This window comes from Vigna umbellata, chromosome 4, assembly GCF_029865625.1.
Source record: "Vigna umbellata cultivar VRB3 chromosome 4, Vumbellata_1.0, whole genome shotgun sequence".
NCBI lineage: Eukaryota > Viridiplantae > Streptophyta > Magnoliopsida > Fabales > Fabaceae > Vigna > Vigna umbellata.
The window spans coordinates 60,203,928-60,220,357 of record NC_142168.1 but is presented as its reverse complement, the minus strand read 5'-3'; the positions used below and the strand labels follow the sequence as shown (position 1 = coordinate 60,220,357).

Sequence of the window (16,430 nt, the reverse complement as noted above, 5' to 3'; positions counted from 1 at the left end):
AGAAAAGAAGTGTCTTGTTTCTCAATATCAAGAGGGGGTGAATTGGTGATTACTAAAAACGAATGTTTTTTAAATCTTTTTGCAAACTTTGAATGATCTTTAATTTTTCCTGTAATCTAAGCAATAAGTGTATGCAATTGGGCCATAATCAGGCTCGAGTTAATCAAAAGCCCACTATGAAACTTATAAATACAGGTTTGAAGTAAGGAAGTAGGTGATCTACATTTACTGTACCATTTATATTTAAATTGTCGAACGTTGAGTTGACTTTGACATTAAAGTGTCTTTTAGAGATACATTTCGAAAGGTTTGGACAAGCAACTTGGACGATCGATTCAACCTAAAACAATAAAACTTCTAGACAACTTTCAGACTTCAAACGACCCACCAAAATTTAGACCATTTACATAAAACCCTACATCCCAAACATTGTGATATATAAATTGTCTTTCGAACACTACACTAAAAACAATGTGATATATAAATTGTCTTTCCAACACTACACTAAAAAGTCGTATCTAAAACCTGGTTCAAACATTACACTAAAAAAATCTAAAATTTAAGTCATAATGGTTAACTATTAAAAAAAAATAGATTTTAGATAAAGTAAATTACTAAAATAGATTTTGAAGTCAAGATACAAATTCCCAGATAATTGTATTAGGTTTTAGACGTGATATTAATAAATTTGATAGAGTTAACATAATTTTGGATATTTTACACTAAAAAAAAAGCTTAAAAAATAGAATGTTGGTATTTGTGAGTAAAATTTATGTTTTCTTCAATTGAGATATACAATGAACTATGCATGTGGATGTTGTGATTTGCTCTTCAATCTGATCTCTTTATGAATACTTTGACATTCATCATTGTAACTCATTTCATTTCTCTACTTTATAATCCCAATCTTCTCTCTAACCATTTTTCTTCATGTTCGCATTAAAATATTTTCCAATTCTTATACATTATGGTAAGAGTCTCTTTCATCCATGTGAAGCCCATTTTCCTATTGGATTACTAGCGTCGCACTGTTTTGGAGCAACACTCTAAGTTCATCTTTTCCTTCGTACCAATCACAAATTTTGACAATCTTGAAAGTTCAAAGGAATTGCGAAGCTTGTTCAATGAAAATCAAAAGACATATATATAGATGAACGATAGCCTGATTTAATTTTTCCTAAGCTACAATCCATCAACGTTCTATTGTTTGTTGTGTCAATTTAAAAGAAAAGTACCTTCCCTTTTTGAATCTGAATCATCCATGTAAAAGGGATTATTGGAATTACTTTTATTATTATTTCATTACACTCCTTTCATGATTCTACTATCCCGTAACTTTAAATTGAATTAATTAAAATATTAAAGTAGTCCACTACAGGAAAAAAGCGTTTTTCCGGCGGATAATTACCCACGGCCTAGGAACCCTCGGTAATGCAGTGGTGAAATAAAATACCGACGGCGTACGAACCCTCGGTAATATCTTCGAAGAATTTTTGCCAAAATCAAGTCATTCCTTCTCTGCAATTCATTTCCCACCACCAGCCCTATTTTTCGTCGTCTCGTCCAAAACCCTTTCCCTTTGCTCCTCCAAAACGTAATCTTCCTCTCCTCTCCAATGAGAACACCAAACCCCAAGACCTAATCTTCCTCTCCTCTACCCAAGTGACAACGAAAACACCAAACCCTTCCCCTTTGCACAAAACCCTTGCTATTTGCATCAATCTTGGGCACGAAAGCGTTGAAGGAGTGCTTTGTAGTGATCCCTGTGGCAACGTGGTGGGTATGTTCATTTACAATTCATGTGAATTCATTCCTTTTGTTTTTAAGTTTTATGTTTCTGTGTTTTCCCCTAATCTGATCACTGTCTTGTGGAATCGCTTTTGTTTGAATCGCGACGTTGTTGGTAGGAGGCTGCATTGGAGTTCAATCGTGGTGCCACGACTGTTTGGTGGGTGGTGGAGGCTTCATCGTTCGTCGACGTACAAAGAGGAGGCAACAATGCTGAGGAACTACCTGGTCCGTTCAGGGAGGTGAAGGTTGGTGCAACAGTTAGCTTGGACGAGTAAGGTATTGAAGCTTTTTGATCCATTGCCATGGCTTCTGAAATGAGTTTGTTTTATAAACTGTTGAAAATATGTACAAGTTTGTTGTGAAAATATTACTAACTTCTATTGCTATGATGATTCTGTTTTTATTTTTTTATTTTCATTTTGTTACATATTTATATGTTGCATTGTCGAAAAATGAAAGAGCAACCATGAGCCTATTCTGCATTGATATTGATTCCTTTGAAAAGCAAACTCTTGCATTCCTTTACCCTTCTTCCTTCCTCTCAGATATTTTAACTTTGTAATAATTTTTCTCTTCTGCTCATTTACAAACAACCTGTTTCTTCTATTATTATATTCTTTCATTCACCTTATGCACATGGAGCAAAAATTGGAACATAAAAGTATAATTGATAGAGCCTTACCTTATAGTATTGGGATACTCCAAATGGATTTTCTTTTCTTTTCCTTTATGCTCATCTTAATTAGCTTTATTTCCTCATATATCTCCCTTAATCCAATGAGATCCAACATGTCCATTAATTGCATGAAATCAAGGTGAATATATATATGTAGTAATGTACAGTTGAGGAGGTTTCCTGAACCTTCCTGAATTATAGACCAAAAAGTTAATCATATGTACCAAGCGTTGTTTCTCTTCTCTCTTGTAATACCGTAGACCTGCATACATGATGGATTTATGTTAAACTTAGATTTTCAGCATGGACAATTTTGTTCACTGAATTCTATTCAAATCTGATGTGTAATTGATGGTTATTAAAGCCAACCTGATCCAGTTAATTTCAAAAAGATATTACCGATCCTTGGTAGTCTAGAGTGACTTTGTCCTCTTAAATTCTTAGTGAAAAATTTCATTATGTTATTCCTTGATGAATTAAGAAAGGTCCAACCGTGTAACAACGAAGAGTATGACAGTCCTTGAATTCCATCATAGTGCAATACCATTTAATGCAGAAGTTGAAACTGTTTAAAATTCTAATTTAAGTTGAATGTTGAAACTGAATCGTGTGAGTTTGTCATTTGGCTGTGTTTGCATTGCTGCAACTCTAAAGTGTGCCTACCATATGCATAGTAACTTGTCCAAAACTAGAAAGTTGGTTGCACTATCTTGCAAAATGCCCAGAAATCATTGCTTGAGCAGTAGGACCGATCTACATTAATTTTACTTGAATTTTTCTGAATTTTAATTCTGTTTAGTATAGAACTCACTACTGTACATCTTTAATTTCATTCCTAGTTGTTCAAGTTTAATTTGCTGTCCTAGAGTCATTTTAGTTGATTACAAATAAGTTTGATTCTTCTTTTGAGATTTGGTTGGTGAATTGGACCAATTTTTTGTGCCAAAGAGCAACTGAAGCAGTGAAAATATGAATTCCAAGCTTTGAGCCTCCACTGGCAGTTTAAACAAGTCATATTTGGTAAAACAAAGTTGTTCCAATCATAAAATTAAGTGTCCAAACGTGTTTGTGCAAAATTGCCATTCAAACCACCAATTTTTAAACACTTTTTCTAGTATAGTTGCAGAATTTTGATATTGAATATTTGCTGTGATTACTGCATCAAATTTAATCTCAATTAGAATACAACAAATCATTTGGTTTTAGCATTGAAAACAACAAGGAATCACACTACACTCAAAAATCACTAATTCACTTCCAAATTTAAGCAAAATTGATGGTTTAAGAAGTGATTTTGCATGTAGGCTCAAATTTGACGAAATGAACAGTGCACACAGGTTTGAAATGGTAAAATAAACTTGTTCAAACATTCACAATGCACAGAAACAACCAGATGCTTCAAATCACACCTGCATACAACAAAATTCTAATGTAGTTTTGGTGACATTTTCATACATATTTGGCTATAGTAAGTATGATTTGTTGAATCTTGCTGTGTTTGTGCATATACAACGCCTGAGCAAGTTTATTTTGCCATTTTAAAGTTGTGTGCACTGTTGAAATGATCGTTTTTATGCCTATATGTAGAATCATGTCTTAAACCATCAAAATTGGCTTTAAAATAGAAGTGAACCAGAGAATTCACATTGCAATCTGTTTTCAAACTGTTTCAGTGTTTAAATATCTTTAAAATGATGATAAAAATTTGTTTGATGCATCAATTGAGCTGTTGAATCACTTCCAATCAATGTGGGAAAGGTTATTACTTTTTTCTAGTTTATGCATTTCATGTTCTAATCTATATTGTTATTCTTTTTATGATTAACTATGAAGTTGTAAATCATTTACCCTGCGATATCAGCCATTATGTTTTCAGCTTAACAAATGAATATGGTCTAAAGCAACGATTATTATGTTATGCAGCAAGTGGGAGCAATGATTCTTGTCGGTCACAGGTGATTATGTTTCTTAAATTAATTTTCTTGGATTCTTGTTATAGGGCCTTCAACTTAAAGTAAGTTTGATGCTTAAAAAATTATACGATTTTGAAACAATTATAACTTCAAACTGAAGTAATATTTTAAGCTCAATAAACCAAGTCATATGCTACTAAGTTGATTAAAGAAGAACCTTATGTACTCTGTTCGATACAGGAAATCCGTAAGTGTCAAAGGTCATACATTTTTCCCTGATATTTGCTACCTGCCTCTTCACCATAGCTTTACTACACTTGACCAGAGTTATCATCCTTTAATCACTGTGCATCATGCTTCATAGCTCATAACCATAATACATTTGTTATAAGACTGTAATGTGGCATGATTACAAGGATATTTTGTATAATTGTTTTATATTACCCCTTTAATTTCACATATGTAGATATTTGTGTTTATTTTTATATTTTTGGGTCTGCACCACTTGCCTTTATTTTTCACTTATTTTCTTTGAATTTTTTTCCTATGAATATATTTGGTGTACTGAGCATGAGCAGTTTTCCACATGTATAAATTACATTTCACTTTGTTGTATATTATTATTATAAGTCATTGATCAAAATTTGTTTCATTATTGAAGCATGGGAGGATCAATTGTTGTGCATGTAGCTGCAAGAAGTTCATTGTCCACCTTGGTTGGGTTGTCGTGGATGTTGTAGAGGTTGTAATCTGTAGTTATTATTACTTTCGTGATTACTTTTTTCGTCATTGGAACAAAAGTGCTGATTGTCTCAACAATTGCAGGGAACAACTATGGCTTCACTCATTCAAGAAAATTCTATCAAATAGGATGCAACATTTTTCAAGCATTGAGAAAGTTGTGAGCCCTGTCTCTATACCTTCTTTTGTGTTATTCTTTGTGTCTACTGTTTCTGATTATGATCTTTTTTAGTTTCTTTTCGTTGTCATTATTAAAGTAGTCTTTAAAAACTATAAATTTATAATAAACTTATTGTACATTGTAAATAAATATAATTGTAAAGTGAACAATTAGTAAATCTTGAACTCTAAAGAGTTTTAATTTCCTTTGAATATTTGACGGTAAGCAAGCAAATGTTATATCCAAGAGCTTCCTGCGTTTCCATAATTTCTTCCTGCATCAGTACACTTAAAAATTATAATTTTATCCTTTATTTTCTCATTTTAAGTTTTAGAATATATAATTTGAAATATAAAAATTATACATTCAATAATACAAAGATTATATTCTAGAATGTATACTTTCATACTTAAATAATATAATTATAAAATTATTTTTCAATATCTCATGTTTCTCTTAATAAAATGATATCGTTTTTGGTACATGTATGTACATCCATGACATATTAAATACATTATTTTATGGTATTTAATTGCTTGGTTATCATAGTCTCGAACAATTTTCGCATAATACTTAATTGAATATATAGTGTACATAAAAGAATTAGATTTGTTTAGACTCTTTATTCTATAATATTTTTAAAAAATAAGTTTCTTCACAAACTGATGCATAAACTGTACTATTTTAAACTTTTGATTCAATAACTTTTATAAATCTCCCATCATGTTTAAATTATAGTGTTTTTAAATTATATTGTCTTTAAAAAATTAAACATTTTTTTTTGACAATTCTGTATTTCTAGACTTAATAACTTTTTATATAATATCATATTATAGATATATTGGTAATATTTATACCGTTACTTCTCATATTGGATGAAAAAAATGAACATTTCCAGCAATATGGTAATTTTCTCCCAATACCTATGACTTCTACTTACATTTATACTTTATGGTTTGCAGGTGTGTGGCACCTTGATCAAAGTCTGCTTCATCATGCCGCTTGAACTTGGATAGTCTTTATTATTAGTTCTCGTTTATATTTGCTCTTAGAATTTAAATGTTTTTCCTATGTACTGAGATGTGAAAACTTGTAGTGTTGTAGTGTTATGGCAACAAGTATCTTATGTAAAAGACTACAAACATATTATGCAATATAATTTGATATCTCCTTTTCAATTATCCTTCTCCAATAGAAATATCAGTGGTTAGTTTGACTTGATGTCATGAAAAATTTCATAAACTGCACCATAATGCAGGAGAGTAATAAAAAAATCACACGAAATTAGCACCAAAGCAGATCATAAACTGCACCATAATTGGTTACTGGACAACAGAAAATTCGCCCTTCGGAAATTACCAAAGGCTTTTGCCCTTCGGTAATTACCGAGGGCTTTTGGCCCTCGGTAATTACCGAAGGCTTTTGGCCCTCGGTAATTACCGAAGGGCAAAAGCCCTCGGTAAATGTTAGCGACAAAGGATTTACCGAGGGCTCTTTGGCCGTCGATAAGCCTTCGGTAATTACCTTTTACCGACGGTTTTGGGCTGTTTCCGAGGGCTTCTGGCCTTCGGTAATGCCCTTCTTTTTTGTAGTGGTCGGATTTAGATTGAAGTAATGTTGTTGTGGTGTTTTGGTGTAACTTTTTTATTATTACTATTAAAATTGTGCAAGAATGGAATCAATTGAAGCCAATCTTAAAATCTCAGTGGTAAGTGTGGAGGGCGTGTTAGATCTAGAGAAGTTGGTTAAGTACACGTACAAGAGAACTGAGAATTATGTAGCTATCATGAAGCTGGAGGTAGAGAAAAAGAAGAACAAAAAGGATTAGTTGTTGATTTAGATCTAATATGAGTTAACAGATCTACTATGTCGTTGACATATTATATCTCTATACATTATATTGTTGAATCAATCTAATATATCAATCTAATATGCATTTCATAATTTATATCTTTATATATTATATCGGTTGCTGAATAAATCTAATATAATAAATGCAATATACCTGTTTTGCATTAGAGAGAACAACAAGTGTGAAATATTCTCATGCTAATTAAGTGACAAATTTTGGAAAAATGATGGTAGAGGAGTTATAAAAAAATTACGTTTATTAAATACCGTTACATCTTCTTGTCGGTTAGCATCACCTATGTGTTAAATGAGTGCTTTTAATGGAGGTTACACAGAATTGATTATAAACAACTTGGATATATTTAATTCATAAATTACAAAAATTAAAATTTTAAAATTATGTATTTTGGAAATTAAAATTCTCTATGAGAGACAATTCTGCTTGAGTTGAGAAATATACTATAAAATATACAATTCTCCATCTATGAATTATGGTTGATATACTAGTGGGTTCAAATATATATTTTATTACAAAACTCAGGAGTATAAATTAAATGTCTCACTTTTATGAATATACAAAGAGAATGTTGTACGATTTGTAAAATGTAAAATATTAAATATGTTCATGCTAGATAGATTTTTTTTTATAAATTTGATATTTAATTGGTTCAAATATAAAAAAAAAAGTGAAAGAACAGGAAAAAATAAATATGGTAAATATTTCGTTCATAATTAATAACATTTAAGCAAAAGTAAATATAACGAAATTTAAAGATGTAAAAATGAAATAGAAATAATAATTATTTAGCTCTGGAAAAGTTTTATTGCTAAATAATATTGTAATTTTGTATTTTATAGTTTGAGATGTTGCAATCATAGAACTCTCTTATATATGTGGTTAGGAAAAGTGTTTTAACTCACCAACACCAATCTAGTTTTGATACTCACGGCATTCTATCCATTACTTTATGTGTGTGATGATAACACCCACAATCATGTCAACGAAGAATCCTGTTGGTTTAAGATTGATGATGTTTATGCTGTGTGTGGTGTCGCAGGTTGTTCATGGAGAACAGCAAATCAGATGCCTTCCAAAGGAGAGGGAAGCACTCCTCCAATTCAAGGCTGCCATTGTCGATCGCTACGCCAAGCTATCCTCTTGGACCACTCCCGACTGCTGCCAATGGGAAGGAATTCGCTGCAGCAACGTCACCTCCCATATTCTAAGCCTCGACCTTCACTGTGAAATTGATATTGGATATGATGATCAATATATAGAAATCTTTGTACCTTATCTGAGTGGAGAGATTCACAAGTCGTTGATGGAGTTGCGACAATTACAGTATTTGAACCTCAATACTAATTATTTTCCTGGGAGTCACATTCCAGAGTTTCTTGGTTCTTTCAGAAACTTGAGATATCTTGATCTCTCGTACTGTCATTTTGGCGGAGAAATTCCCAGTCAGTTAGGCTCTCTTTCTCATTTGAAATACTTAAATCTGGCTTCGAATTCTTTAGAGGGTTCAATCCCTCATCAGCTTGGAAATCTCTCCCAATTGCAGCATCTTGATCTCAGTGGCATTTCTTTTGAAGGAAATATACCATCTCAACTTGGAAATCTCTTCCGGTTACAGTATCTTGGTCTCAGTGGCAATTATTTTGAACAAAGTATACCATCTCAACTTGGAAATCTCTCCCAGTTACAAGAGCTCTATCTTTCTGATAACATCAACTTTGCCCATGGAGGTCAGTGGCTCCCAAATCTCCTTTCTTTAACCCATCTTTACTTGGATTCTGTACCAAATCTTGATCGGTCACTTACTTTGTTGCAAGCGATTGCAAAGCTACCAAAACTAAGAAAACTAAGTTTAGTTAATTGTAGCCTTTCCGATCATTTCATGATGTCATCCATGCCTTCTAAGTTCAATTCTTCTACTTCCCTCTCAGTCCTTTATCTTCCTTGGAACACCTTCACGTCTTCTTCAATGGTATTCCAATGGGTGTCAAACATCACTTCCAACCTTGTTGAGCTTGACCTTACTGGTAACCACTTGAAGGGTTCCACCTCAAGTGATTTTGGCATGCTCATGCATTCGCTTAGGTACCTTGACCTGTCCGATAATTATTTCAAAGCCACGGATTTGAAATCTTTCATGAATATATGCACCTTAAATTCTTTATATATGCATTCAAACAATTTGATTGAAGACCTTCCCTCCATTCTCGGTAATTTGTCCGGTGGTTGCGTTATACACTCATTGCAAGATTTGGGTCTAGTACATAATCACATCACTGGCACTTTGCCTAACATTTCAATATTCTCTTCTTTGGAAACGTTGCTTCTTGATGCAAATAAGTTAAGTGGAGCAATACCGGAAGGCGTCGAGTTACCGTCTACTTTGGAGGACTTGTCAATTGGATTCAATTCATTAGAAGGTGGAATTCCAAAATCATTTGGGGATGCATGTTCTTTGCTCTCATTGGACATGTCTTATAATAACTTGAGTGATGAGCTTCCGATGATAATTTTTCACTTGTCTGGATGTGCTAGATATTCATTGGAACAATTAAGTCTTGGCATGAATCAAATCAATGGCACACTACCTGACTTCTCAACATTCACATCTTTAAAAACACTACATCTTTACAACAATAAGCTAAATGGAGAGATTCACAGGGACATTCAATTTCCACCTAAACTGGAAGGCCTCTACATGTATTCAAATTCTTTAAAGGGTGTGCTGACCGACTACCAATTTGCTAATATGTCTAAGTTACAAGTCTTGGCTTTATCTGACAACTCATTGGGCTTGGAATTTACTCAAAATTGGGTCCCACCTTTTCAATTGTTAATTATAGAATTGAGATCTTGCAAGCTAGGTCCAACATTTCCCAAATGGTTGCAGACGCAATATAAATTTGTCCATATTGACATTTCAAATGCTACAATATCAGATACTATTCCTGAATGGTTTTGGGTTAAATTACCACTACAAAAAGTGATGAAGATGAATATTTCATGCAACAATCTACAAGGTACAATTCCCAATGTTTCATCAACATATGTTTCCATATCCATGTTCCTTGGATCAAATCAATTTGAAGGTTCTATTCCTCTATTTCTACGAAATTCTCAACTTCTTGATTTATCATATAATAAATTCTCAAATCCTCTTTCATTTTTGTGTGGAGATAATGCAATTTCAGTTCTAGTTGTTTTAGACATTTCATATAATCAGTTATCCGGAGATATCCCAGATTGTTGGAAAAAAATCAACTCACTAGTTTATTTAGATTTGAGTTACAATAACTTTTCAGGAAAAATTCCAACTTCAATGGGATGGCTTCTTGATCTTCAAGCATTATTGTTGAGAAACAACAATTTAATAGAAGGAATCCCTTTATCCATAAGAAATTGCACAGAGCTAGTAATGCTTGATTTGTCAGAAAACAAATTATCAGGATCTATCCCTGATTGGATTGGGACTAATAAAGAGTTGCAAATATTAAATTTGAGAAAGAATCAATTCTATGGAAGTTTACCGTTAGAAGTTTGTTGTTTAAGAAACATTCAAGTCTTGGATCTCTCTCTAAACAACTTATCAGGAAAAATTCCTAAATGCATACAAAATCTTACTTCAATGCTTCAAACAACATCTTTAGTAGATTATGAAGGTCATTCATATATGTTGTTTTATTGTTCTACTGGAATCGGCATGTCATACAATTTGAAAGCATGGTTGACATGGAAAGGTTCAAAACAAATGTTTATGAATAAAGGTTTGTCACTTTTAAAAAGCATTGATCTCTCAAGCAATCATTTTTCTGAAGAAATTCCTACAGAAATAGAGAAATTATATGGGTTGATTTCATTGAACTTATCAAGAAATAATTTGAACGGAAAAATTCCTTCAAACATTGGAAAGTTAACATCACTTGATTCTCTTGATTTGTCAAGAAATCAACTTGTTGGTTCAATTCCTCCAAGCCTTGCTCAAATTTATAGACTTGGTGTGTTAGATTTGTCTCATAACCATCTAACTGGAGAAATTCCAATAGGCACGCAATTACAGAGTTTTAGTATATCAAGCTATGAAGATAATCTCAATCTTTGTGGACCACCACTTGAGAAATTATGTATTAAGGGTGGATCAACACAAGAACCAAATGTTGAAGTTCACGAACATGACTATTCATTGTTCAATGATTTTTTTGTAAGTATGACATTTGGATTTGCTATAAGCTTCTTCATGGTGTTTGGCTCAATCTTATTCAAAAGTTCTCGGCAACGTGCATATTTCAATTCTTAAATAACTCAGAAGACAATAATGTTCATGCCAAGATACAATATTTGATAGGATACTTAAGCTCGACAAATATTAACAGGTAATAATTTCATAGGTTTTATATAATTTGCTCTCTCCGTATATTATATGCACATTATCATGTATCCCTTCTTTACTATTTTTAAAATATTTTTATTTTATGTTATATATAGAATAACTTTTAGAATTCAATGAGCTGATTTTGAAACTAATTGTGTCAAAGACATAGGTTTTATATCGTCCAAAGAGGAATTAAATGTGTAAATATAGCATGTTAACTAATCAAGATCAGGACTTCTTATTAGATGTTTCATATCAATTAGAGATAAAACGAATTTACAATACATGAGTGTATAGAAATCTCATATTACAAGTTAGTTTTGTAGGATTGATTTAGGCTTAAAATTTACTTATTAAAGTTTATCTTAGCATAATTTGTTGTTGTTGAGTCTTCTTATCATCCGTTATTGGACTTTTGTTGAACCATTTATTGACGTCTAGTCTCACATCTAAAATTTATGTGTTTTGATATAAGGAAGTGTTGAAGATCTCACATCGATTAAAAATAAAATGAAGTCACAATATATGAATAAGTAAAAACATCACTTTACAAACTAATTTTAGACATAAAATTTACTTATTAAGACTTCTTATATTATATATTTTTAGTAAAGTTACATCCTGAACAACCTTTTTGCAAATTTAGATAAAAGTTTTGCATGACTAAATAAACTAGAAATAAAACATTGCTATTCAATACTTGATAGTCTTATTAAAAAAAAGCAATGGCTTCCTTACTACCATGAATCATGTTTTCTCACCTAGTAAACTTTGGAGATTTTTATCCATTATTTGTTTTTTCTAATTAACCTGAATATTATTCTTATTACTTCAAAATTTTAAACATATCAACTATATTTTATTTTTATTTATAGGGAATAAGAATAAGAATTTTATTTATTTTAATGTACACATTTTCAATAACTAACATTCTTTTCATTTTAATTTACAATTTCAGGGCAATTGAAACCTATCGATCCTCTTGCACGACTTTACCTTTAAGCTTGTTAATTCTTGGACAAGGCAATGATTTCTTCAAACGGTTAACATATGTCAAATACTTTATTAAGAGATATTAGGCAATCAAATATTTTGTTAGTTATAATTTAGAATTCCACCTGTCATTCCTTTAATAGAAGAATTATAGGATCCTTGTATTTATATACATGGTACTCTACTCTTTGAAATAATACACCAGAATTATTCTTTAAACCTTTTATTATGGTATCAAGAGCCAAACACTGATATCCTTTACAATATAGGAATCAGAAGAAAGGCGTCTTAGATGAAAGTGCAAGGTAGCATAACTTTTCTTCTTTGTTTTGAACTTTAGGAGAACTAGTTGGCTTATAAACCCTTTAGGATGAAGGGAATTAAGCAATGTGGGACTCAAAGCACCTTAGGAGCTGTTGGCTAGCCTTGATACTAGAAGTCCCACATCTCTTAATTTCACTCTTCAAACTCACTCCAAGGGCTATATAAGAAGGCTTAGGGTCTCCTTTTGGATTAACTTGGAAATTGAATGAATTCTTTGAGTTGAATTGCAAATTTGCATTCCTCTTGAGATAGTTTTCTATCTCTAGTCCATTTTGGGCAGACCTTATCTTGCGCAAAGAGAGTGACGGTCCTTCTTCGACACTTATCTTGGTGTCCTCTCTCAAGTGGCGTGTCTACGAGTCATAAGTTTCCTCCTCCTTTCTCTTTTCCGCTTTTATTTTCCATTCAGTCTTTTAAATGTCATTAGTATACTTCTCTCTAGGCATGCACTTCCGTATCACTAACGGTAGTAATTGGATAATTGATTCATGTGTTATGGCTAAAAATCTGATTTTTTTTGCAATATTTCTGATTTTTTTTTTGAAATATGTGTTATGGTAAAAAATCATCGCGTTGTGTTTCCTTTAAGCAATAACAAAACTGATTTTCCTTTTTGATTAATTCATACAGATGTTTGGAGCCCTGCCCCACAATCTACACATAATAGAAAAAAAATGGTTATTTAGTTTTGTTGATAATTGTACTCGGGTAACCTGGGTATATTTGCTTAAACATAAAAGTGATGTGTGTGATGTGGTTCGCTCCTCCTATCATTTGATCGTTACACAATTTAACACATCTATTAAGGTTATTTAATTAGACAATGGAGGAAAATATTTTAAGATTGAATTAATAGAGTTCATGAACTCTAAAGGCATCTTTCATCAAACTACATGTCCTTATTCACCACAAAAAAATGGAGTGGCGGAGAGGAAAAATAGACATATATTAGAGGTAACAAGATCACTTTTGATAGATGGTAATGTCCCATCTTATTTATGGGGTGAGGTTGTGAGCTCTGCCATTTATTTAATTAATCGAACCCCTTCTAGTGTGCTTAACTTTCGAAGGCCTTTTGATGTGTTGTTTGATCATTGTATCATTTCTCCCATAGTTTATTTACCACCTCATATTTTTGGATGTGTTATATATGTTCACTTACACCCACATCAACGTACAAAGCTTGAAGAACAAGCGATCAAATGTGTTTTTGTTGGGTATGGATCAACTCAAAAAGGTTATCATGCTTACCATCCACCATCAAAGGAATTTTATATTTCTATGGATGTGACATTTAATGAACATGAATTTTTTTATGTTGATTCTCCACTTCAGGGAGGCAATGAAAGTGAAGTGCATAATCATGATGTTAGTATGTTTGATATCTCATATATCAAATTATACAATGAAGATAAATTATCGTGTGAGGATCATTCTGCAGGAAGTGAGCCAATCCTAAATATGGACACTTCTCTTATGGATAATACAGTATCTTCTTATTATAACCAATTGGCTCAATCTTCTCCATAGGTTCAACTTGACTCTTTAGAGGTACCTTTTGATCCTATCTCTAATAACACTAATTTAGATGAAATTGATTATGGAATTGATTCTTGTTTGCATGAGACCACCAGCACACCAAACACTGAGTCTACCTTCCACCTCCTTTTAACTGTGGTCAACTTCCATCTAAATATGAACCAGACCTCCAAGCCAACGTTAAATATCCCATTAGTAAATATGTGTCATCTCACAGGTTATCTCAGTCATATGCATCATTTGTATCTCAATTATCTTCAAATTCTATTCATTGTAATATACAGGAAGCTTTGGTAGATCCTAAATGGACCAAAGCAATGGTTGAGGAGATGAGAGCTTTAGAAAAAAGAAAACACTTGGGATCTTGTGTCCTTACCAAGAGGGAAGAAAACGGTGGGCTGCAAATGGGTCTTTACAATTAAGCATAAAGCTGATGAAACTATTGAGAGGTATAAAGAAAGACTTGTGGCTAAAGGTTACACTTAGTCTTATGGTGTAGATTACCAAGAGACGTTCGCACCGGTAGCCAAGCTCAACACTGTGACAATACTTTTGTCGCTAGCTGCAAACCAAGATTGGCCTCTTCTACAATTTGATGTGAAAGTTTTTTTCTAGACGAAGAAATTTATATGGATTCTCCACTTGGCATGACAAATTCAATTGGAATGAAGGTTTGCAAATTAAAGAAGACTCTATATGGATTGAAACAATCCCCAAGAGCATGGTTTGGAAGGTTTACCAAGTGTATGAAGGCTTTTGGTTATAAAGCAAGTAACTCTGATCACACCTTATTTTTTAAAAGAGGAAAAGGAAAAATTACAGCTTTGATTATATATGTAGATGACATGATTGTTACAGGAAATGACCAAGACGAGATTTCTAGTTTACAACAATACCTTGCATCTGAATTTGAGATGAAACAACTTGGAAACCTCAAATATTTTTTGGGTATTGAAGTAGCTAGATCAAAACATGGTATTTTCCTATGCCAAAAAAATATATATACTATTGACTTACTATCAGAAACTGGGCTACTTGGGAGTAAACTAGCCGATACACCAATTGAACAAAATCATAAACTCTTTCAATGCTCAAATTCAGCAAGCATAGACAGAGGAAGATATCAAAAGCTGGTAGGAAAATTAATTTATTTGTGCCATACACGTCCAGATATCACCTATGTAGTGAATGTTGTTAGTCAATTTATGCATGACCCACGAAAGCTTCATATGGATGTTGTTGAGAGGATTTTGAGATATTTGAAGTATGCTATGGGAAAAGGAATTATGTTCTCAAATCATGGAAACTTAAAGGTACACTACAAAAAAGAAGGGCATTACCAAAGGCCAGAAGCCCTCGGAAACAGCCCAAAACCGTCGGTAAAAGGTAATTACAAACGGCTTATCGACGGCTAAAAAGTCCTCGGTAAATCCCTTGTCGCTAACATTTACCGAGGGCTTTTGCCCCTCGGTAATTTCCGAAGGGCAAAAGCCTTCGGTAATTACAGAAGGGCAAAAGTCTTCGGTAATTTCCGAAGGGCAGAAGCCTTCGGTAATTACCGAGGGGCAAAAGCCTTCGATAATTTCCGAAGGGCAGAAACCTTCGGTAATTTTCGAAGGGCAGAAGCCTCCGGTAATTTCCGAAGGGTAGAAGCCTTCGGTAATTACCGAACGTAAAAGGGTATACTGATGCAGATTGGGCAGGTTCAAAAGATGATAGAAGATCTACCTCTGGATACTTTACTTTTGTAGGAGGGAATCTTGTAACTTGGAGGAGTAAAAAACAACCTGTAGTAGCAAGATCTAGTGCTGAAGCAGAATTCAGAGGCATGGCACTAGGTGTATGTGAACTTTTGTGGACTAAAAAGGTTCTATCAGATTTGGGCTTTACACCAAATGAAGCTATGAGTTTGTACTGTGACAATATTTCGGCTATAGCAATTGCTCATAATCTTGTGCAACATGATAGAACAAAGCATATGGAGATTGATAGACATTTCATTAAAGAGAAGCTTGAAGCTGGAATAATTTCATTTCCTTTTGTAAGATCACAATTGT

At 33.0% G+C, this 16,430-nt stretch overlaps 1 protein-coding gene and 1 long non-coding RNA gene across 4 annotated transcripts; both read left to right on the top strand.

The window, feature by feature from the left end:
- The first annotated feature begins 1,818 nt into the window (after positions 1-1,818).
- On the top strand, positions 1,819-6,447 carry LOC148200758 (uncharacterized). Of its 2 annotated transcripts, none has more exons than XR_015785666.1 (4): positions 1,819-2,067; positions 5,042-5,122; positions 5,206-5,281; positions 6,244-6,447. It is a non-coding gene; the product is annotated as an uncharacterized LOC148200758 (long non-coding RNA). The 2 variants fall into 2 exon arrangements; XR_015785665.1 differs by having other exon boundaries at positions 1,821-2,067; positions 5,206-5,278.
- A 1,610-nt stretch (positions 6,448-8,057) lies between these two features.
- LOC148200757 (receptor-like protein EIX2) lies at positions 8,058-13,474 on the top strand. Of its 2 annotated transcripts, none has more exons than XM_088114695.1 (2): positions 8,058-10,168; positions 12,476-13,474. In XM_088114695.1, exons 1-2 carry the CDS (start codon positions 8,101-8,103, stop codon positions 12,517-12,519), a joined length of 2,112 nt encoding a protein of 703 aa, XP_087970821.1. In that variant the 5' UTR covers positions 8,058-8,100; the 3' UTR covers positions 12,520-13,474. The 2 variants fall into 2 exon arrangements, with proteins under 2 accessions (XP_087970821.1, XP_087970820.1); XM_088114694.1 differs by having other exon boundaries at positions 8,058-11,518; positions 12,476-13,465.
- The last annotated feature ends 2,956 nt before the right edge of the window (positions 13,475-16,430 follow it).

Excerpts from the sequence above, each read along its gene's own strand:
- LOC148200757 (XM_088114694.1), top strand. The coding sequence starts at position 8,101 with ATGTGTGTGATGATAACACCCACAATCATGTCAACGAAGAATCCTGTT.